General features: G+C 52.9%; 2 protein-coding genes across 7 annotated transcripts in view; both read right to left on the bottom strand.

Moving 5' to 3' along the window:
* CORO2A (coronin 2A) overlaps nucleotides 1-9,416 on the bottom strand; it is a 56,786-nt gene extending 47,370 nt beyond the window's left edge. Inside the window, exon 1 of the mRNA XM_047066812.1 lies at nucleotides 9,250-9,416. The gene's annotated coding sequence lies outside the window, so the exon portion shown is untranslated. The remainder of the gene's footprint in view (nucleotides 1-9,249) is intronic.
* A 5,098-nt stretch (nucleotides 9,417-14,514) lies between these two features.
* Nucleotides 14,515-23,521, bottom strand: part of TBC1D2 (TBC1 domain family member 2) — a 56,517-nt gene continuing 47,510 nt past the window's right edge. For 2 of the 6 annotated variants that reach the window (XM_047066821.1, XM_047066856.1), the window contains 5 exons: nucleotides 22,300-22,776; nucleotides 18,285-18,405; nucleotides 16,645-16,830; nucleotides 15,767-15,888; nucleotides 14,515-15,069 (listed from right to left, as the gene is read on the bottom strand). In XM_047066821.1, the coding sequence (XP_046922777.1) occupies nucleotides 14,862-15,069; nucleotides 15,767-15,888; nucleotides 16,645-16,830; nucleotides 18,285-18,405; nucleotides 22,300-22,776 (1,114 nt within the window). In that variant the 3' untranslated portion in view covers nucleotides 14,515-14,861. Of the gene's footprint in view, nucleotides 15,070-15,685; nucleotides 15,889-16,644; nucleotides 16,831-18,284; nucleotides 18,406-22,299; nucleotides 22,777-23,521 lie in introns of all 6 variants that reach the window. The other 4 variants (XR_006959881.1, XM_047066849.1, XM_047066833.1 and 1 more) reach the window with 4 other exon arrangements.

Genomic DNA, 23,521 nt, shown 5'->3' on the forward strand with positions numbered 1-23,521 from the left:
GACACAAGCCATTTGGCTCTGCCTTGACTCTGCCACCAAGCTTGGATCCAGCGTTTCTGAAAGGCCAGCTCCCGGGATGGTGTCTGGGCCATGGGACATCCATCTGCCATGATGCCTGCTTCCTGTGCCCAGTAATGCGGGACACCGTCCTACAGCCTGCACCTGAGAGACGACCCGTCACTGGCCCCCCTCTACCTCCTCCCCACCTGTCTCCTCCTCTCTCCTCCCACAGGTGCCACGGCCCATCACCTCACCCTCACCCTGAAACCTTCCCCCCCCCCCCCCCCCCCCCCGCTGACTTCTTTCCCCATTATTCGGCACAACTCTGGTGCCGGACAAACCAGCATACCTACTTAGGGCTGGGGAAAAAACAGACAAAACCCAAACAGGAAGTGCCAAATGGGGTGACGGCTTTCACAGCGCAGCTCTTCTCTCTCCAGGGCCCTTCCTCTGCAAGCCAGGTCTTGTGAGGGCAAGGGCGCAGCCAGGCAAGCCAGATCCCAGGGGTCGCCTGTGTGGCCTCCTCCTCCTTGTACTCAGAGCCAAATCCATCACTAATGCCACCCCTCCCAAACCTTTTAAACCATCCACTTATCTCCACTCCCATTGCTACCAGCTGCTCTCACCTGCACACTTAGTCTTACCTACCAATCATTTTTCCCCCCAAAGATGTCAATCTGAGCATGCCACTCCATGGCCGTTACTCCAGGACCCAAAGGGTCTGGCCCACTCCACCTCTCCAGCCTCCTATGCCCAGGAATCAGAGCTGTAGACACTCAGTGCTCTTAATTCCTCAAAGGTCCACCTCCTTCAGCCTCGGGGCTGTTTCTTCTGTCCAGCATGCTCCCCTTCCCACCTCCACCTGATTACTCGTATTCATCCTTCAGATCTCAGCTCAAAAGTCCTTCCCTTAGAATAGCGTTCTGCAGTGACCCTGAATTACACACATTCTCAGCTTGGCAAGCTTTGATACCCTCTCTTCTCCCCCAGGCACCTGTTCCAGGTTTTGTGGGACTTTAGGATTACTGCTCATCTCCTCTGGTCTGTGAGCCTACCCGGGCAATACCTATGTCTGTTTTGCTGTGCTCCGTATCCCTCGCACTCAGTAACCAATACACGAATAAAGATCTCATTTTAAAAAGTTAATTGAAAAATAACTTTGTAGGAAATGAACGAATGGGCCTTTCTGGGTGAGACTCTAGGATAATCTGTGTGGGGCAGGTCTCTGTGGTCTTTCTCCAGGCGCGTGGGCCATAGGTCAACCTACTCCTCCTGGTAATGGTTGTAACAAGGAGGAGGCTAATGAACCAGCCAAAAAGCTCTCAAAGCTCTTTCCTGTCCATTATCTCCCGAGTTCCCCTCTAGGACTCCCCCATCACTCATAGCCCTGGGCGTTAATGACCAGTCCACTGGGGCATTTCTGAACTGGAATATGTTTACTCTGCAGTGTGAACACTTTCTTTTCTCAAGGGGGCCAGGACTCAGGAGCCTTTTCTTTGTGGGGTGGGATGAGGAAAAGGTGATGGAGTCTAGTTAGAGCAGGGTTCAGATCCCAGTGGCTGTGTGACCTTGCAAAAGTCACTTAACCTCTCTGGGACCCCTGTCTTCTTATCTGTAAAAAGAGGGCAAAACTATCTAGCCAGGAGGTTGATACAGGATTAAATGGATATATGCACATTAAGAGCCTAGTTTGGGGCCTCCTGCATGTCATATCTAATTGATTCTAAGACACACAGTTTTTTACCACGTAACATCTCTGAAACTGGGATGCAATTTATAGCTTAACTGTCTGCTGTTTTTCTTTCTTAATGGATTTTAAAATAATGGTATATCTCATAACAGAAGGTACTCTGCATTTAACAAAACATGACAATAGCTTAGTTTCTTTATTTCCTTTGCAAAGAGACAGGAAGGTGTGTGAGCGCCCCATGGACCAAAGACCAAGAAAGTGCATCATTGAGGGAAAAGGGTCTGCTGGGGTCTGGCATACTGAGGCAGGGCCCTGAAGTATTATCACAAACTCTGAAGATAGGCCCTTCCCTAGCCAGCTGGCCCCCCGGATCTGTCCCTGCTGTCCCGGTCCCACTCAGGGGGTGGCCCAAACTCCAGTAGAATCCTAACCTTTCTGGATCTGACCCTGTGCTCCTGCTGATGTAGCCTGCGGTCCCTGGCTTGTGCAGTCTGGTCACAGTCCTAACAGTGCTTACGGCTGCCTAAAACCCCCAGTCTTTGTCCCAAAGAATCCTGGAACCTACCCCAGAGACTTCTTCTTCTGTGACTCCTTCATCAAGCCATCCCTGGACTCTGCTCTCAACTGTCCTAGAAGGCCAGCAGGGGGGTGTGATTCAGGCCTCATCCAAGTCCTTGGGTGCCTCGGTAAACCCTCCAGCCTGGTGAGGTCAGACTGTTATACTATCTACGTTATATTGTAACATATATTACATACAGACAAATTGCTCTAGAAATGAATGTCAAATAGCACATAAAAATTTCAAATGTAGAAAAGACAAAAGTGAGAGTGATAATCAACCAGCTTGATGTGTGTCCGTCTGTATCCGTAGTCACGGTGCACAGATATATTCTTCTCCCACATTCAAACCCTAACAGGCTCAGTCCCCACACACAGTTCTCTTCCTTGCTTTTCCAGTTAATGCGACCTTGCAGACCACCCTCCACATGGACGGGTTTCTTCTCAGTGATCTCATGGCACTCCCCTGTCCTCCATCCCTTCCCTTGGCAGGTGCCTTAGTCCACCTCAGCCAGGTCCCCGAGGCCCGGCCCATGCTCATGGCCTCATGGCTTTCTGCAGATACTTGTCCCCCTTTGATGGGAAAGGGCTGTGATTGGGTCATGGCTGCCCTCAGGCCTCCTGGAAGCAAAGCCACACCCCAGTACAGAAATACTCTTGAGCTCTTAAATCAAGGGGTGCGAGGTAAACGGAAGCTGTCTGTCCCTGTTGGACTTCGACTGGAGGCCTGTTAAAACAGACCAGATGTCCTCTGAGACCCCGAAGGATGCTGGCCTTGTACTTCCTAACCCCAGCGGGCTCCAGACATCACATTAAGAACAAGGAACAGGTGCTTGGGGCATTTTATAGTTCAAAAGCACTTCCATGCTCTTTATCCAATTTTGAGCCTCACAACCACGCTAAAAATTAGGCAAAGCAGGTATTGACATTTAAGCCATTTTACAGATGAAGAGACTGAGGAGCAGAGTGGTGGGCCATTTACCCAATGACCTTCTTTGCTTTCCTCCCCTCCAGAGTCTGGCTGACTCTAATCCCACTAACAACCCAGCTCAGACATCACCTCTTCCAGGAGACTTCCCCACCTCCAGCCTCACCCCAGGCTAGGTCAGATGCCCCTTTGAGGGCCCACGGCTCCTGGGTTTCCAGGAGGGGGGGTGTGAAATACTCTCCTCACTTTATGGGTGAGAACAAGGGGCATAAAGAAGGGTCAGGACTTGCCTACAGAGCACGTTACTGGCCAGGTCAGGTCTCCCTCCTCAGAGGTATGGCTTCTTTCGTTCCACTGCGTCTTTTGTTGTCTGCAATCTTGGACTCCAAGCCACTGCCCGAGGTTCATTTCCGTCTCCTCGTGCGCTGGCTGGGCCTTACCTCGTTCAGCCAGGTGTGAAGGGGAGTGTCGTGGAGGGGGATCTGGTTGGGGCAGGTTCAATTCCCCAGCCTGAGCCAACACCCTGGGGTAGCCTTAGAAATAGCAACAGCGGTTGGCCATCTACTGAGCACCTCTGTGTGCCCGCACTTTCCACCTACACCTCACTTCATCCTGCAGCTGGCACCATTATGATGCTGTTTTGCAGGTGGGGCGGGGTGGGCAAGCCCCTGGCCCAAGGCTCACCTGGTAGCTGTGCTGGGACTGGATGCCAGGACTGCATCCCTAGCAGCGGGCGGCCCCAGGAGTTCGCTGGCACCAGAGCCAGAAATAAATGCACAGTCAGAGTACAAGAGACAACTCCCAGGGGGCCTGCAGGCCTGGCACAGCCCCAGCCTCTCCCTCCCCATCTCCTGGCCACCTCCCATCCAGGGCCGGCTGGAGGGATGAGACTCTTGAGCTCAGGGAACACAGGCCTGCCCTGGCAGTCCTCGGTACTCCCTCTGGGCAGGGTCACGCCGCTTGCCAGCCCCCTGCAAGCTCTGGGCTCAAGGCCAGGCTGAAGGCAGCTGTCACATCAACCCTGCACAAGTTCTCAGCATCCAATTTCTTATTCGAATGGGACCTCACATATCTGCTCCCAACTGGGTGAGAGATGCTGAGCAAGGCCCTGCCTTTCACTGGGCCTCACTTTCCCCATCTGTGAAATATGCTGGGGTGGGGTGAGTGGGGGGGGTGTGTGTGTCTCAGTGGAACCCCCCAACTGACATTCCAGGTAGCACAGCACAGTGATTAAGACCCTGGACACTGTAGTCCGATGACACGGGTTCAAATGTCGTATTCTGTGCAAACTGCCCAGCCTCTCTGGGCCCCAGTGTCCTCATCTGTAAAATGGGGATAGTGGTAGAAAAAAGACAAAGTAAATACACCAAAATATTTATATTGATTACCTGAGATGAAAAGAGAAGGTATGTGTAATTTATTTTCTGTTTTCCTTTTTTTCTAAATTCTCCATCACCATCAAGTATTTATGATAGAAAAAAACAAATATACTTTCTTTGTAAATTAACTTTATTGACAATATAATATGCCCATTTTAAAAAGTAGTAATAATAATGAGACCATCTACCCTCCAAGATGCTTTGAGGATTGAATGAGTTAATGTATGTCAAATTTTAGATGGTGCCTAGAGCATAAGAAGTGCTATTAAATGTTTATTACATAAATAAGCCTAGGACCAGCCTGGCTTCCTCCTCCTCCTCCTGCTCACCTGGGCTGGACCCCCCTTCTCACTCCCAGCACTGAGCTCGCGGATCCTCTGCCCCTACATTCACTGGTTCACTGCCGGGGCCCAACTCATCACCCTGGGTCTGGATTATTTCCACAGCCTTCTCTCTGTACCCCAGAGGAATCGCACTGACACTCAAATTTGGCCATGCTCTTGCCTTGGCCTCCCATGGCTCCTCAATGCCCTCTACTAAAAGATCTAGCTCCTTTGTGAGACACTGTCTTAGCAAGCTACTTAATGTATCTGTATCTGTGTATTCTAAACTGAAAAAAGGAGTAAAAGAGTACCCCCCTTGGGGCACCTGGCTGGCTCAGTCGGGAGAGCATGTGACTCTTGATCTCAGGGTCGTGAGTTTGAGCCCCACTTGTTAAACCCCTACGGTTTACTTAGGCCTATTTATTTAACAACACCCACCCCCCCCCCCCCACAAACTTAGAGGATTCCTTGATGTACAGGGCGGGGTCCACAACCTGACCACCAGTGGTGCCTCTTACCAGTCTCCTCTGTCTTCTCTGTCACTCTGTTCTAGTCTGCTCTTCCATGAACATACCAGGCATGGTTCTACCTCAGGGCTTTTGCACTGGCTGTTCCCTCCACCTGGATGGCTCCTCCTCCAGAAATCAGCCCAGCTCACTTTCTCACCTCCTTCCAGACTTTGCCCAAAAGTTACCTTCTCAATGATCCCCCCAGCCACCCTACTTAAAATCGCAACCCCCTCCTTCCATTCCCTGTCACACACTCGAAACATACTCCTGTGTTTTACTTGTCCTGTCCCACTTATCACCTGCTGCTTTACTTTTTGCTCATTGTGTCTTTTTTCTGTATTAGATTTTAGGTTTCTTTAGGACAGATTTTTTGGTCTATTTTACTTACGATCAAGACTCCTGCTCCCACCCCAGAGAATACCTAGCACAATGTAGATGCTTAATAAAAGAACAGTTGAATAACTAAATGAATGAATATAAACCACGTAGGAGAGAATCAGGCCAGTGGTAAGTACTCGATAAATACTAGCTGTTATTACTCTTATTGATTCTTCAAGGCGAGGTTCCCATGCCCTTCCTCCTGGACATCTCCAAGCTCAAAATCATACTTTCCGAGTCTCCACGGTATCCTGCCAATCTCTCAATTATGGCAGGGAGCACAGTGCTCTTCAATGATCTCTTTTTCCATTTAGGCTGAAGTGAATGAAATTGCCATTTCTCGTAAGTCAAAAGCAGGCAGATATTGGCCATTTCACATAGTTCAACCTAATATATTTCTCATGGCAGGACTCTGGGGGGGCACCTCAAGACCTAGTACTCAGTAGGTACCCTATAAATGTTTGTCCAAAAAGTGAAGTCACCTACTCCTGGCCCTTCATACTAGGTGGGACTGCAAACACCTCCAATCCAGTCTGAAGGAGAGCAGGCACAGCCTATAGACTTAAAATAGCCAACAGAGGATCTTGCTGTAATATCTCCTGGTCCTCCGGAAAAATCTCTGTCCCCTGATATCTGGCAAAGAAAATAAAAACAAAGCTATGCTATATTCTAAAACAATCCAGGTTCTGGCCATTCAGAACTAATAAAAGTCTAAGGTTGGATTAAGCCCCGTCCCGGGTGGAAAAGGCTAGCTGCTCACCTCTAAGGGGATTCATTTAATGATGGGGGAGGAACGCTAGAACATTCTTTGGTTATCACCACGTTCACTGTTCCAATACAGGATTCAGTTACAGAGGTCTGTTAGGTCCAGAAGGCAGGTTGTCAGAGCTGAAAGAAATTCAGCAATCCCTCAACCTACCCCATTTCACAGATGGGGAGAGTGAGGTCCAGAAAGGGAAAGGGACTGACTCAAGGTCACACAGTGGGGTACATGAAGAGTTCATCCTGGTATCTATGCCTGCTGACGTTAGTCTTGTGGTCTCTCCTCTGGACCACACTGCTTTTACGTTGGCCAGACGCTGGCAATGTAAGCTTTAGTGTTACTATTTTTTAAGCTGTACTTTTCAAATGAAATGTTTATTAAACCTCAGATAAAACACCAAGAGCTCCACTATAAGAAAACTGTTATAAATATCAGCACTACATTTATCATTCTACATAGTTACTTCCTTGGGGTAAAGTCCTCAAAGTAGAAGTCTAGGGGCAAAGGGCAGTTAGGATCATTTTCACAGACTTTTGTAACAGGCTGCCAGATTGCCCTGCAAAATTAAATGCTGCTGGAGAATCCCCACAAAGAGGTTTAACCTTTTGCATTTATTTTTGCTAATTCTATAGGAATAAATACAGGCTGCTTTCACTTACCATATACATGGTATGCGTTTCCTAACAAATAAACAAATACTCTGGGCTTAAAATCAGGATCCCTGGGCTTGGCTACTAGTTTGCTGTGTGAACTTTGACAAGTCACATCCCCTCTGGGGCTAGGGGATGCCTATCTAGACAAAGAGGGGTTTGGAGAGATGATCTCTTAAGATCCCTTTCCGCTTGGATATTCCACAATTCCACAGTACATTTTCAGTTATTAGCATAGGATGACTTTTTAATAGCCAGAATTTGCCATGCCCCTAAATCAGGCCAAAATGGGTGCCTCTTTGCACTAGCTGAGCAGGAAAACAGAGCCCAGATCATACAGACCTAGAGATGAGAGGAGACTTAGGTAGCACTTAAGTGTGTGCATTGGAGCTACGTTCGAGTGACAGCACATATACTTAGTCTGTTTTTACAAGGGGGTAATAATACTCATTTGTGGTCTAGCTCCAGGTTCTGTGAGGCTCCACCATGACCAGAAGGCACAGTCACGGTCACTCTCAGTTGGCCTGAGAATCCGAGACTTGCAGTCAAAGGTAGCTCAACTCCAGCAAGTGCTCATCCAGTCTCTGCTCACATACCTCTGATGACACAGAGCTCACCACCTGCCCAGGCAGCCTCTCCTTACTTTTGGCAGTAAGAAAGCTCTTGGGCGGGGGGCAGGTCACGAAGTGGATGAGAGAGACCAGACGTGGTTCTCAGAAACTACTCCTTCAGTCAGGGCAGGCAACAGGAGAAGATGGGGAAGAGGCACTGGAGGCAGGGAGGCCTGGAGAGGGGCTTCTCTGGCCCTTCCTCTCACTCCAGACCTCTAAGGCAGCTGCTAACCCAAAGGTGCTCTAGAAGTGCAGGGAATGCAGGGGACACATTCCAGTCCTGATGCAGGTGGGTTCTGAACAAGCCCCAGGCTCACCACTACTTGCTCTGGGGCAGACACCTCAGCTCCTGCCTCTTGCCCTTGCGCGCTTTGGCTCTGGCAACAGAAAGAGTGCTGGGCCTGGGGCTGGTCAGCCTGGAAGTGAGCAGATTTAAGCCAAATGATACGCCCAGGGTGGAGGAAGAGGAGTAAGATGTGATCTGTAAGCCCAGAGCAGGACGAGAAGCTTCCTGCTGTTTACAGCTAGTAAGATCCCCATCATAAGAGGTGTGCAATGGGGAAGCAAGACCTTCCAGAGGGGATCTTACCGAGCCACTGAGCCAGAGGCCAGAGATATTTTTCACCCGGAGAGCCTAGAGCCACAGTCCTTCATACACATATTCTGTCCCAGACCCAACCCCACCCAGACACAGCTCTCTCCGCACTGTCACGCCTCTGAGGATCCCCCCCCCCCCCGCCCCACACCAACGTGATCCAGCCCTAGCATACCTGGTGGGGCAATGGAAGGGGAAGAGGACGTGCCACTCCATTCTCTAAATCCAGGTTGGTTCATGGGTCTAGCCCAGGCAAGTCTGAAGCTGATGGTCCCATCGCCCCCCAGTGAGGCCTCCCCCCAGCAAGGCCGACTTGGCGGGCCGACACTGACCGCCCCACCCTGCACGCCCAGGCGGGCTCCATAGGTATCTCGGGCGGTCGCCCCCTCCTGTTTCCCGTATGGGGAAGCTGAAGCCCTGCAGGTCACCTAGTCAGCAGGGGGAGAGTCCAGACAGGGTTCCGGAGGGGCACCCAAGCCACAAGGGAGGCCTGTTGGGACCGGCTCGCCACACCCAGGGTGAGCGGCCCTCACGGCGGGCGGGAGGGGTGGGCGGGTGCAAACGGTGCAGATCCCGGCCCCTCAGCCGTCGGGAGCTTGGACCTCAGGGCGGCCTCTCCCAACGGCGCGGCGCGGAAGGAGCCACCATTGCGCCCGCTATCCCAGTGGGGAAACTGAGGCCTGGAGAGGGCTGGTGCTTTGTAAGCTCACGCGGAGGTGCTGGAAGTCTTGTCCCCCGCGCCCCGCCGGGTCCCCCGCGGCTTGCCCAGCCCAGCATCCCTCCCAGGGCGCTGCAGCCGGGAGGCGCAGCGCGCACACATCGCGTACCGCGGGAAGGCACGGCTGGCAGCGCGGGGCCTCCCTACCTTGATGACGGCAGCGCAGGTGGCGGTGGCGGCGGCGGCGTCCGGCTCCGGCTCCGCGCTCCTCACCGCCCGCCGAGTCCCCACGCGCAGCTCCGCCGCCTCTTTCCCCCCCGGCAGCCGGGAGGGCGGGGCCGATGGGCGGGGCCGGGGTCCGGCACTAGCCCCGCCCGTGCGCCCCGGGTCCGGGCGCACCCCTCCTTCCCCACCCTCCGGACCGCGCTCCTGGCCCGCGGGGCTGGTCTTGGGGCGCGCGCACGCGCATAGAACAGGCGCGCACACGCCGCAGAGATTGGGGCGGGCTACCCGGCGACCAGGCGGAGGCTGGGGACCGGCGGACCCACTGCTCCCTCGCTTCACGGCACGGGGCAGGGGACTCGACCTCCCGAGCCTCCGTTTCCCCCTAGGTGAAATGGAAACAGTAACTGTTCCTGCCTTCGAGTGCTGTTTGAGAATTAGATGAGACGACTTAATTTACCGGCCGGCAAAGTGAGCGCACAGAGCCTCCGCCCCGCCCCCCACGGGGGTGGCGCTTGGTAGACCCCGGCTGGTAGAGAAATTCTTGAGGCTTCCCTTTCGGCGGGGACGCAAAGAGCAAGCAGGGAGGGAGGTTCTGTAACGGGAGGACTCCGTTCTCTCGGCAGCCAGGAGGGGGCGCTGCCGCCCAGGCCCGCTGGCTCTCGGGTTCTGAGCACACTAGGCAATGGGAGACGGTGAGGCCCCTCCTTTTAATAATACTACCACCTAACACTTACTGAGACAGGCACTGTGCTAGGCACCGTAAATGAATTACCTCACCTCACCGTCATACAAGCCTATGAGGTTACACTATTACCAATTTTACAAATAAGAAAGTTGAGGCACAGATTAAGCACCTCGCTTAAGATCACGCAGCTATTAATTCAGCCCCAGGCAGCACGGCTCCCAAGTCCAAGCTCATAGCCACTTCACCACAGCAGCCCTCTTGAGAAGAGCTCTTTGTTTTGTTCAGTCGTGTAACCCGGAGCACCTAGAACAGTACCCTGCTCAATTTTTGAGTGAACGACAGAGCATACTGTGTACTTTACATATATTATTTCATTTAATCCTAGTAACCCTTTTATTTAGCCGCTATGATTACCCCCATTTTACACGTAAGAAGATTGAGACTTAGAGTGGCTAAGTAAGTCGGGGCTCGGGGATATATCCTTGGCAAGAATAGCCAGGGCCAAAGCCTGCAACTTACTCAGTTCACTGGGCCACTCTCCCATCCAGAGTCCCCTCCCCACTCCCCCCCCCCCCCCCCCCCCGCAGTGTGGCCTTCAAAGCCAACCCCCCTGTGGCCCTGACCCAGGCTTCTCAGAGCTGGACTATTCAGTAGGCCAGTGGAATGCGTGCTTCAGGTATCAGCAAGAGAGTCAGATATTTGATGTTTCAGAAAAGCATATGGAGAAACCAGAATGTTGTAGGAGTTCCTTACGGCTCAATATTGCCTTTATCTTTAATTACTCCTGGTTGTGGGCACCACAGCCTCTCCAAGGCTAAGGCATCTGAATGTCCTAATTCATCTCACCTGCATTCCCCCCCCCCCATACCTCTGTGTCTTTGCTCACATGGTCCCCTCTGCTAGGAATTCTCTTCCTGCATCATCTCCCCCTGTCTAAACCGACACATCCTTCCTTCCACATTCATCACCGACACACCTCCCCAGATGCCCTGTGGATGTGCCCTCCCGGCCTTGTGCCTGCATCTCTCCATCCTGTGCCATGATGATGGGTGGCTGGGACTGTTTGGGAAAGGCTGGTTTGACAGCGACCCCTGGGGGCCATGGGCATGTGGACTGATAGGAAGTCATTGGAAGCCTCTGCAACAGACACAACCTGGGATCCTTTCTGGGGATGCTGCATGTGTGTGCACCTGTGTGTGTGGGGGGCGGGGGCGGGGGGAGGGGGTGGTGGTGGTGGTGTCCTCATTCTCCTGCTCCTTCCCTCCCCCAGCACTGGTCCATTTGAGGAAGGCTAACCCTTGATCATCTTCTGAATTGCACACATAGGGAAACTGAGGCCAGAGCAAGGGTAGCCTGCCCAGGGGCCCCTAGTTAGAAAACCACACAGTAGGTTTGGCTTCAAAGTTGGGCCCATCTGCCAGCACCTTACATTGGGCCTTACTGTTGATTGGGATAGCCAGGAGACCAATGCCCCCTTCCTTCCCTATATGTCAGCATGGCCAGCTTTGTTTAATCTACTGTGTTGGGTAAATGCCTTGTGCAGGACCAGACTATATGTGAGGAAGGGTGGCAAATTCTTCATCTACCTGCCCTGCCTGGAGCTTTCTGGGCAATATGGCTCATGCCCTGGGAGATTGAACTAAGAATGAGGTAACAGGGGCACCTGGGTGATTCAGTTGGTTAAGTGTCTGACTCTTGATTTCTGCTTGGGTCATGATCTCACCGTTTGTGCGTTCGAGCCCTGCGTCGGGGTTCTGCGATGGCAGCATGGAGGGAAAAACTGCTTGGGATTCTTTCCCTACCCCTCTCTCTATCCCTCCCTTGCTTGTGCTGGCACTCTCTCTCTAAACCAAACCAAACCAAACCAAACCAACCAACAAACAAACCTTTTTCTTTAAAAAAAAAAGAATGAAGGAATGAACAGCAGTGCCTGAGAGGTGAGGTTCCAAGTGTGGGGGATAGTAGCCTGGAGTGCAGGTGTTCTGCAGAAGTCAGTGTACATCTCCCACTTTGGGGTGGAGGTGGGGGGAGTCTTCCAAACAGCCCTCCAGGCCCTTCCTTCTCCTTTGAGGAGACCCTTTATTCTTGGCGATATTGCTCCAGGGAGGTTCCCTGAGTAACTCCTATCCCCTCCTCTACACAATGCTTGGGGCCTAGTGTCTGCTTTGAGTGGAGAGGTCCCATCCCCTGGGGTAGGAAGGTGGGGCTGTGAGGGATCAGATCCTCCAGCCCTAGAAGGCAGCAGCCCCTGGGGATGGGGGGGCGACAGCTGTGGTGCGAGGCCAGGAATCTGACACCAGGGGTGGGCCCCAAACGCTCTTTAGGAAGAAGGGGGGAGGGAGGGAAGACAGCAGCAGCAGCCACAGCCCTTCTCGAGGTGTCACACCCCCCCACACACCCCCATCTCCACCAGTCCCTGTTAGAGCCTCCCTGTCAGGTAGAAGTTTCTTCCTTCCATCCTCCTTTGCCTGGAGCTATCCCACAAGGCCCTACATCACTCAGGGAGCTATAGGCCAGGCCCCCTCATTCCACTGAATCCTTCTGTGTTCTAGGCTCCAGGGACATTGAGGTGAGCTGGAACTAACCCTCCCTAGTCTTACAGTTAGCACCTCGAAGGCTTGAGCATGACTTAACACTTAGCAGCTGTGTGACTTTGGGCAAGTTAGTTAACTCCTCTGAAGCTTCATCTCCTTATTCCTAAACTGAGTTTGGCCTGGGGTGAGCAATGCTCCAGGACAGGCAGTTCTCATTCCTGGCTCCAGCATCTCATTTTAGGGCTGGAGGAGGCCGGACCAGAGTCGGTCCTGTGATCTCCAACCCTCCTGGTGTATCAGAACGCCCAGGCCCCACAAAAGGCTCTGTGTCGGCCTGGCACCAATATTCTTTAAAAGCTGCTTAGGTGATTCTGTGGTGTAAACCAGAGGTTACAGTGCTGGGTCAATGGCAAAGCACCTGCCTTCCCCCAGCCCAGGAGGGGCAAGGTGTGGTGCTCAGCTCTGAGCAGAGCTTCTCTGCCTGGGGGTGGGGAGGGAAGAGGAGGAAGGGAGAAGAGGGGACAAAGGAAGAAGGATGAGAACAGGCAGAAGGAGGAGGGGAAAGAGGAGGGAGGAGGGAGGAGAGGGGAGGGAGAGCAAAGAGGCAGAGGAAGCAGGGGAGAGATAGGAAGGGAAGAAGGGAAAGGGGTGTGCCATTTACCAGACAGCCCCTGTCTGATCAGGGATTGTTCCCCACCCCCCCACCCCCCCTCCTCCCCGGCTGGGGAGGGAATTTGAATTTCAGGGCTGGAGCTGAAGGATCAGCTGGGCCTTTCCTGGAGCCTTGGGCCTTTTTGAAGCCCTCTGGGTAGTTTTTCTATAAAAAGGCAACTCCCTGCTGCTGGTGGTGCTTTACTCTTGCCAGGCACCAGCTCATCTCCTGGGAGCTCTGAGAGGCTAGACCCCTTGTCTCCCCAGTGATAGCCCTTAAAGGGTAGAGCACCCAGCCTGTTGGGGGTGCAGCTAGGACCCCCGCCGGCCACCATCACGCCTCACAGATGCCCTTTGGTGGTGAAAGGATCTCAGCAGAGGTAAAAGTTCAGCAAAAATGAGGAAGGTTATCAAGACACTATGTGGAGTGTTAATGGGAAACCCGGGGCCCTGGGGTCAGCTAGTAGCCCATGTCATGTGGGAGGAAATAACTCTGAGTGCCTCTTCCCCAGAGCTGTGTACACGGTGTGGGTGAACTGGGTGCCTGGTGCACCAGTCCCTCTAAGTTCACACTTGTGGGTGAGCAGGCCGGTTCCTGGTCCCCAGTGACAGGAACCTCTGATCAGAGCTGGAAGTTTCCTGCTGGAGAACCACACACCCGCCCCCCCACCCCCACTCCTTCCTGCCGGAGACTGCCCAGCTTGAGCCTGTACTGACACAGTGAAGGGTTTGTTGAGAAATGAGCTGCCCAAATCACTTATACAGCCTTGACTCCCTGCCTTGAGGGGAATGGGGGAGGTGGCGGACTGCTGAGGAAGGGCCCGGAAGAACCCAGAAGAACTGAAACTGAGTTCCTGCATGCAGTGGGTGCCAGAAGAGACAGCCCTGACTTGGTGACAGGCTATAGCTATGTCCCTCTCAACACCTCTTCCTCACCTGGGCCTGTGAAGTTGGTAGAGGGAAGCCAGCCGTTGGGTGCCTGACCCAGGGTTCTCTGCCCAACACCCACACCAACTTCCTTTTGGTACAGGCAGGGGTTTTCCCTGGGAACCTCTTCTCTCAAAACGGGCTGTGAATGGAGAGGAGACCACAGGTGCAGGGCTCAGGAAAAAGGCCTTGGTAGATGGGAGCTGGGCCTGGGACAGACGCCTAACCAACACTGGGGAGGCACTGTCACCCAGGAAGACACACCCTGCATGCATAGGACTCTAGCTCCTCAGGGACCCAGGAGGGGGGCTGACCCTGCAGAGACATCCAAGGAAACAGAATCCACGGATGTCCCACGCCGGGTAGGCCCTAGTGATGGGACACCCTGGAGACCTGGGCCCAGCCAGGAAGTCGGTTACTGGGAATCATTAAGCTTCCAAAGCTTGTCAATTAATTCTAATGTTTATATTGTTTTATATAGATAAAATTTAAGGAATGTTCAAGGTTACCCTAGAAGACAGCATTCTTGCTCGTCTATGTGCTAAAGTGCTCTGTGGAAGAAGCGAGAAAGGGCTGGCATCCCTGGGTATGTGCTCATGAGGGGATGACCCAACCAAAGGCTTCCCAGCAGACAATGTTCTGTTGGGGAGACCGAGGCCCAGAGAGGGGAAGGGACTTGCCCAGCACGACGTGGTGATGGGGCTCACGGGCTGGACCACCACTCCATGGCCATCCATCCTCCTGGGGGCCTGCCAGCCAAGAGGGAAAAAGGGCTTTGGGGAGGGCAGGTGGCCAAGTCAGGCCTCGCCCTCCACCTCGTCCTCACTGGCGCAGTCCTCCGGCACCGCTGGGGCTTGTGAGTTCCGAGTCTCCAGGTACTCGGCCTTCAGCCGCTCCAGCTCACGCAGCTCAGGCTCCAGCCGCTCCCGGTGGGCCGTCCGCAGCTGCCGCAGCTGTTTCATAGGAAAAGGGTTCATGTCGTTGAAGGCGATGTTCATCAGCTTCCTGTGGGGGAGAGCACAGTCAGCCCAGAGCCCAGCGCCCCACTGGGCCTACATTCACCCGGCCTTCCCAGGCACCCTGGCATTCATTCTGTCCACGTGGCTGAGGCCCTGGCCCCCGCCTGCAGGGAGCTCACCTTCCAGGAAGGAAACAGTGAATAAGAAGCCAACTTCTACCCAGAGTGATGTGTACTGAGGCAGGAGAAAGCTTAGGACTATGGGAGCTCTAACCCAGTAAGGAAAGGTTGGTCAAGGAAGGCTTCTTGGAAGAGGTGACATGTGAGCTGAGTTTTGAAGAATGAGTAGAAGTTGGCCAGGCAAATGTGGTGGTGGTGCAGGTGGCAGGAAGACATTCTAAGCAGAAGAAACTGCAAGACCAAAAAGCCCGGAGGTGGCTGTTGTCCTAGGAACTCAAATAATTCTGTTTGGCAGGATTGTAGGGCATGGCAAGTATTAGGGGCAGGAAAAGGTGGGAAGGAAGTGAAATTGCACGGAGGCTTTGAATGCCATGTTAAGGGGCAGACAGACCCCTGAGGCAGTGGAACGTCCCTAAAGATTTCTAAGCCGTAATGGAGCATCAGCAGCCCTAACGAATCGGCACTCAGCAAACACCAGCATACCCTCTGCTATGTGTCCTGGGGGCATGTGAGGGTGGGAGGACTGCTGGACCCGCAGGGGTGGGGGCAGAAAAGGGTTCTCACTGGCTGTTGCAAATGGTCTTGGTGAAGAAGCGCAGGTACTGGTAGATCTCTAGGCCATCATGCAGCCTCAGGATCTCCTCCTCGTTGTACTTGAAAATGGCCAAGGCATAGCGGAATACCACCTGGGGGCAAAGCGGGGGGCTCAGGTGGGGCACGGGGGGGGGGCCAGGAAGGTAATCCCCAGGGGGAGGAGAACCCACACACCCAGACAGTGTGGGGCTCCCAGGACAGGCTTCAGGGTTGAAAGCCTGGAGGCAACATGTGTGCAGGGAGGCCAAAGGGGGTGGGCAGACTGGAGACCCCAAGGGGAGAGAGCACAGCTTGGAATCCGGGGACGGAGACGGAGTCCTGGCTCTGTCCTGACTTGTCCCGGGACCCTGGGTGAGCTGCTACCCTGTTGGACCTGAGGGGGGTGATACTGTCTCTACATGGGGCATCAGCAGGAATTGACTGGACTAACAGATCCAAAGGTGCTCTGTAATCTGCGGTGTGGTAGGTCATCAACCAGCATGGGGACACTGGGGTGGGGCGTGGGGAGGGCCTGCCTAGGGTCTCCTAGAAACGTGAGGAGCAAAGCTGGGACCACACCCAAATATGGGGGGGAGAGAAGGGGGGGCCCACATGACTGGATGGGCAGTGGATGGAATAGGGATGGGCCTCCGGGATCATGGTCGTGCCTCCTCCCTAGGGAAAGGAAATCCCCCCAACTTCTCTTCTCCTCACGTGTGCAAAACACTTTAGTTTACAAAGCCATGCTCCCACGAGGGGTCCTCAACAGCCCTAACAGGGGAGCACCGTCTTCCCATTCTCCGGGGGTGGAACTGAGCCCAAGAGGGCCTTGCTCGGGACTGTCCTGCTCACTCCTGGCAGCGCCCCACCTTGATGCCCTCATACAGGAAGGCGTCCCAGACCCGGAGAAGGATGTTGCTGATGAGACTGTCTGCAAAGACCACGAGGAACCAGTTGAAGGTGATGAAGGAGAGATCCACGCGGTGCTGCGCCAGGTGAGCCATCAGCCTGGGCAGCTTCTCCGAAAGTAGGTCCTGGAGCACCCGCTGGTCCACCTGGGAGCCGGGAGACAGGGCTCGTTGGCCGCCTCCCTAGGGAAGGGGCCGCCGCCCTCCCTAGAGAGCCAGTCCACACACAGTCGTGGAGTCACCCCCCACCGGCCCGGAGGCGCGAGTGCCTGGACGGGCCGGAGCCCTCCGTGGCCAGGAGACGGGCACGCGGCACACCGCTCTGCTGCTCCCAGCACAGGCAGGCAGTCTTCCGAGCTGGAGCGCTGGGCTTTGACGCGGAGGTCTCTGTGGGCTATGTTCTTGGCCAGTAAACCTGAAGCCCTCCTGAACCTGAGGCCAAGCAGTTCAGGCTTGTATTGGCCTCAACGCGACATCCATTTGAAGTCTGACACACAAGGTGCTCGGTGCATCCAGCTCCAGACCTCAGGTAACTCACTGAGCCTAAGGAGCCACTGAACCTGAAGGACTCCTAGATCAACGGATGTGACGTCTGGGATTTGTCTCACCGGGGATGGGTGGGAGTAGAGACGGAACAGCACGTGGGTGCCTGTGTTGATAATTATTCAAACTAGGTCATAGATACATGGAGGTTCATATACTATTTTCTCTATTTGTTGTACATTCGAAATTTTCTTTTCTTTTTTTTTAACTTTTACATTTCATGAGACAGTGGAGCAAAGTGAGGTTTTTGCATTTGAAATTTTCTATACAGAGAGAGAGAGAGAGAGAGAGAGAGAGAGAGAAACCCTCCAACAACCCCACCACAGCACACTGGTTACACAACACACCTTGATTTCAGAGGTGTTAAAACATGAAAATAAAATATGGAACATTTCCCAGCCTGCCTTGCGGCAAGCGGTGCCTTGTGATAGAGTTCTGACCAATAAGGTATAACCAGCAACTGCTGGGCAGGAGCTGTTTGTAGGGGAGACAGCCCTTGCCTTCCACCCTCTGCTTCTTCCAGAGCTGGACCATGGCTTCAGTGCCAGAGGTGGTGTGGCTGTCTTGTGACCACGAGGGTACAGCCATCTTGTGACCATGAGCAGGGGGCTGAGAGCAATATGCCAGGGATGGCAAAGCAGAGAGCTTGAAGGGGACTTCAAGAAAGAAGGAAGGGAGGAAGGGAGGGAGGAAGGGAGGGAGGAAGGGAGGGAGGGAGGGAGGGAGGGAGGGAGGGAGGGAGGAAGGAAAGAAAGAAAGAAAGAAAGAAAGAAAGAAAGAAAGAAAGAAAGAAAAAGACAGACTAACCCTTCCTAGTAACATCGTGTCACCACTGGAATAACAAGTCTGTCCCGTGGGCAGGGCCCCAACAACTCTAAAGGCCATCACCTCACCAGAGCCTCCCAGGAGTCCCAGGGAGGGCTTACTGGCCCCTGTACAGAGGGAGAAATGGAGGCCTGAGAGGTTCCTGATTTTTCTGATTCACTGGCTTGAAGGAACCACTCAAGGAGCACCAACCTGTGTGGCCTCCAAGTCCCGTCTGCCCCTGCTCTGCTCACCTGGGATGATGTGAGTGTCTTGCTGTAGTAGTCAGCTGGCATGATGGTCTCCACAATGGCCACCAGGCACCAGAAGGCACACTCCTCTTCCTCCAGGACCAGCAGAGCAATGGCCGCTAGCCTGGAAGGGGAAGAAAGGAGGCCTAGGGTGATATGCAGAAGTCACAGCCAGGCAGAGGGTGGCAGAGGTTGCTTCCCGGATCCCAGGGGGTTGTCGTGTCTAACCCTAACCAGTCTAGTGTTCTGGCACCTGGGGTGAGAGGAACTTGCTTTTGGGGACTACACAGGGATTTCCAGAGCAATGGGGAGATCTGAGTCTCTAGGGAGGGGCTCTGGAGTCCTGTTGCCTAGGTGTGATTCTGCACCTGCTGCTTCCTTGCTGGAAGCAAGTTCCTAAACCTCTTTGAGCCTCAACCTCTTCATAATAATCACAGGACTATTACGAGGGTGAATGATGTTAACAAGAGATGAATGCCCAGCATAGCACCTGACATGTAGTGGAGCACTTTATGAATGTTAGTTATCCTTATCTTAATATCCACAGGCTTTGAGACCTTGGCAAGTGTGCTAACTAACCTCTCTGAGCCTTACTTTGATCATCTGTAAAGTGGGATTAACAATCTCTACCTCCTAGGGCTGTGAGGCATTTTGAGCAAGAAGACAGAATTACAGTGTCTTGCTAACCGTCTGGCATATAGCAGGTGCTCATTACACAAAATTCTTTCTCTCATTTGCTTCCCCTCCCCCTAAAGTTACCATGAAGCTCTAATGAGATCATGGGAAGAAAGGAAAAAGTCCACAGTGCTGAGCAGGGATGTCAGCCTGGAAGAAGTATTGTTTTCTCTACCTCTCCCATCCTTCCTGGCAGGTCTCACCCAGGGCCAATCCAGGAATACATTTTCCAAGATGCAATGGTCTCTCAAGATGCTAGGTGAACACAAGGTCCCAAATTCAAAGATGTTTGGGAAATGCTGCATACTCTAGCCCCTTTTTAGAGGCCAATGATACACAACATCTTAGTAAAAGCCTCTTAGAAATTCTGCAGTGACAAAACCCCATGTGACCCTAGCCCAGGACTGTCCATTGGGGCTGTGGAGCCCCTTTTGTACAGTGCACCCACTGAACACCCTTAGGGAGATGCCACCTTACAGCATCATGAAGCCTCACACACTTGATGGGCTTAAAAAACACATTTCATTGTCTAGCTATTTATCCTTCTCTGAGCTCTTACAAGATTGGATTCATGACCTCCAACCTCTTCTGAGGTTCATATTGTTTAGAGAAATAAGGTCAATTCTCAAAAGAAAAAAGAAACCCCTTTTCTCTCCCCAATAGATTGGGAAGGAATTTCTTTTCACTCTGGCTAAACCATCTGTACAAATCCTCCTGAGTCTAAGCTGAGTGGATGAAGAGAAGAGTCAAAGGTCTTTTTGGAAATAGGAAGCTCTGCCCTCTCAGAGCTGGGGAAAGGGTGCCTTCTGAGGTCATTTAGTTCAGGGATAGCAAACGTGTGAAACACTGGCCACCACTCTTTAGTCTATGCCCAGAGCAGACATAACTAATCAATCATGACAACATTCCCTTTGTCTATGCCCAGGGCAGACATAACTAATTCATCATTGTTCTCTTTCCCACTGACTCTGGAGGCTGCCTCAGAAACTCTCACCAGAGAAGGCTCTAGACAGATGCTTCCTACTGGTCATCCTGGGTCTAGATAAACTTATTGCAGAGATGGGAAGACCCGAGTCCTGGAAAGGAGAAATGACTTGCTCAGGGTCAGTCAGCTGGTGGTAGAGCGGCTCCCAAAGTCCCAGCCTGGTGTTCTCTCCACCCTACCCCATTCCACTGGAGCCTCAGGACGCGCTCAGTCCAGGAGCTGGCTGCTGGCACCAGCTTAGATCTCTCTACACATTAAAAGATCAGTAATGAGAGGCTGTTGGTACCAATTAGGACCCACCAAGTGCTCAGGGCTACAACCAGACTCCGACTTAAGGCCTTCAGGCTCAAGTGGGTCTGCAAAGGAAGTAGCATGGTGATGTGGGAAACAGCTACTTTTAAAGCACTCCATTTATGTTCTAAAGGGAAATAGCTTTAACGTTTTTGCCCTAAATCTGCAGTGTATTATTACCATGATACCTGTCACCCTCTAAACAGGTTGATTTGTTGCATAGAAGCAGGGTGTGTCCTCTTTTGACACCATGCATGCAGTTCTATCAGTTGCCACTAGATGGTGGCAGTCAGACAAGTGAAAGGGGCCTGCAAGGTGGGGTTTAAGGGCCGCACTCTCCACGTATGAAAGGGGCTCTTCCCATTACAAATAACTTTCGATTTTAAGCAATAATATGGATGTGTGCCTAAACACTAACTATCAGTAAGAAAAAAAAGTATTCAGAGAAAGAATTAAAGAAATATTCTTGGGTGTCACCTCCTTCTCCATCTGTTATTCCTACATACCCCTCCACAGCCTTTGTGCTGCCTCCATCCACACAGGGAACAGTTTCTTTCCTTCTAGGTTTATCTCAAGATCCTTCCCACTATAGGATTTCCCCCGCCCCTTCAGCGCAGATTAGCTGTGCTGTGGTTTAACTCTGAATTCCCAGTAACTGAACATGTATATATGCTCAATTTCACCCAATTTAGGCTGGAAATCAAGTATCAAAAATATCTACCCTTAGGAACCATTCAAATTTGAGTAGGGATGCTGTGACTGTTTATTCTGTGTTAAAGAAATGTCACACACCACCTCTTTTGAAAAAAACACCAGAAGGTCTTATGTAAATTTTGCTCCAGTGTATGCGTGTTTAAATTAAATTGAGTCAAAGGGGTGCCTGTGTGGCTCCGTCCATTGAGTTTTTGACTTTGGCTCAGGTCGTGATCTCACAGTTCGTGAGTGCCAGCCCCACACTGGACTCTCTGCTGTCAGTGCAGAGCCCGCTTCGAATCCTCTGTCCCCCTCTCTGTGTCCCTCCCCCACTCACACTGTCTCTCTCTCTCTCTCTCTCTCTCTGTCTCTCAAAAATAAACCTTAAAAAAAAACTTTAAAAATAAATAGAGTCAAAACTTGCTTTGGGAAATATCTGAGATTACATAACCTCTATCGGGATAGCTAAGGGCATCCATGAGATTCCTCCACAGTCCTGAAGGGGGCAGCCCTACCAGTCAGCACCCCCCCCCCCTCCACCCCCAATCCCTTATCTCCTGCTGTTGCACCAGAAGCAGAACTGACTCCAGGCTGGCCCGGCTGCATTCTTTCCTTTGGGAATTTAGGCCTGCGGCAAGAGGGTATCGCAAGAGGGTATCGCCAAGTGGGATGACTTGCTGACAAAGCTCCAGACTCAGGGACTGAGTTCTCTGTTCTGAACAGCCTCAATGGGCCTTAAATGTCCAAAGAATGATGGACCGAGGCTGGTCTGCTGAAAGCAAGAGAGTCCAGAGACTGTGAGGCCCCGTAAAGGCTGCAGAAGAGTAGGGTGTGGTGCTGCACAGTGTCGGGACCTGGCCCCATGGACTACGGTGCGATTGGCACCCCTGGGGTTGTGTGGTGCTGTGGCCCTGCTAGAGACAGGAGATGCCGCGGTTTCTAATGACCATGGGGTCTCGTCCTCTCTTTTCTTTTCCTGGTTGTTAGGAGCTTCCCTGTAACATTTACAAATTCTCTTTCTCTTGGGTTCCTCTGAATGGATTTTGTCTGAAGCAAATGAGCCTTGACCCACAGTTCTGCAATGTGTGAGCTGAGCTGTGCACACTACAAAATCCCAGGAGACCATTTGCGATGCTTTCTACATGGGTGGCCCCACCCTGAGCACGGATCAAAGCAGAGAGCACGGCATGAGGAGCTACTGTGGTCTTGAACCTGTCCTTGTCCCCATCTTGAACATGTCCATATTGTCCTCATCTGTACAGTGGGAATCAAGCCTCCTGGGCTCCCCTCTCCATGTTCCTGGGAGACTCCAAAGAGACAGAGAGGTGCTCTAGAGAACAAGGGCTGTGTCCTCACTAGAGCCATGATGCTCACCTGTTGAGGCCCTGGCAGTAGCCGATTGTGGGGTTTTGCCAGGAGAAGGCCAGCAGCACCCGGCGTAGCTTGTCGGGGTAGCTGGAGGCGGGGCAGGTGAAGTGCTTGTTGTTGGGGAAGGTGCGGTTCAGGTCCAGCTCAATTTGGCGGGCTGCAGGGTGTTCGTGAACCTGACCCCGGCTCAGCAGCTCCTGGTAGCGGCCGGGGCTCCACAGGTGCTGGACGCGGAGGTGGACCAGCCACCTCCAGACACGCGGCCGGTGCTCTCGGGGCACACCTGCCCGCAGCAGCTGCTTGAGCTCGACCGAGGGCGTGAGATCACCAAGGGCAGCCCAACGCTCCCGTAGCGGCCGCTCCACAGCCTCATGGGCCAGCAGGTGGTGGGAGTGCACCTCTAGTGCCTGGATCTTGGCCAGCAGCTTCAGGTCTTCCATCTCGTAGTTGGGCACCGTCAGGAAGCCATACTCGTCATACTCGCTGCCAGCAAAAATGCACGTTAGCAACACCTTGCAGAGTCCTTCCCCGGAGAAGGGGCAGTGGGCAGGGGCTGGACCCCAGGCAAGGTTCTTGCCGGGGCTTCACTGCGGGTTAGCCATGCAGCTTTGGGCAGGTGACTTCAGTTCTCCGAACTTCAGTTTGCTCATCTGTACAAGGGGTATAATTCCTGCTCTGCCCCATGGAGACCCATTGACATTGACATCCCCTGTTGTAAAATGCTGGGGGCCTAGACAGTGTCTGGGACATAGTAAGTGCATAGTAAGTGGATTCTGTGCAGATATAAAGAACCCTCTTCTTACCCCATGAGGCCTTAGGCTCAAGGAGTCCTGCACTGCTGATATAGAATCCCACTCCCACAAGACAGTAAGCCCAAGGATGGATGGGGAACAGACAGCATCACTGACAAGCAAGATGGGTGAGCTGGGGATCCATTCCACATAGCTTTTCATTGATCTAACATTTATTTGCCCTGTGTGCTCTGCATGTGCGGTCTCATTTGGTCCTACTGATCCTGCAAAGCAGCAATCTTAGCCCACATCTGATGGAGGCTGTATATGTGGCCCAGAAAGGTAAAGTGACTTGTCCAAGGTCACATGGTGACACGGCCAGGGGTGGCTCCAAAGCCTGGGCTCCTTCCACCGAGCCTCCCAGCCTCGGGGGTCTTTGGACCCCAGCCACAGCCCCTTCTGTTATATTTAACTGCCCATGTCCACTGGGCTCAGCA

The sequence above is a fragment of the Lynx rufus genome, unplaced genomic scaffold, assembly GCF_022079265.1.
Source record: "Lynx rufus isolate CCGP_SWC_20201006 ecotype Redwood Valley unplaced genomic scaffold, mLynRuf1.p SCAF_10, whole genome shotgun sequence".
Taxonomy (NCBI): domain Eukaryota; kingdom Metazoa; phylum Chordata; class Mammalia; order Carnivora; family Felidae; genus Lynx; species Lynx rufus.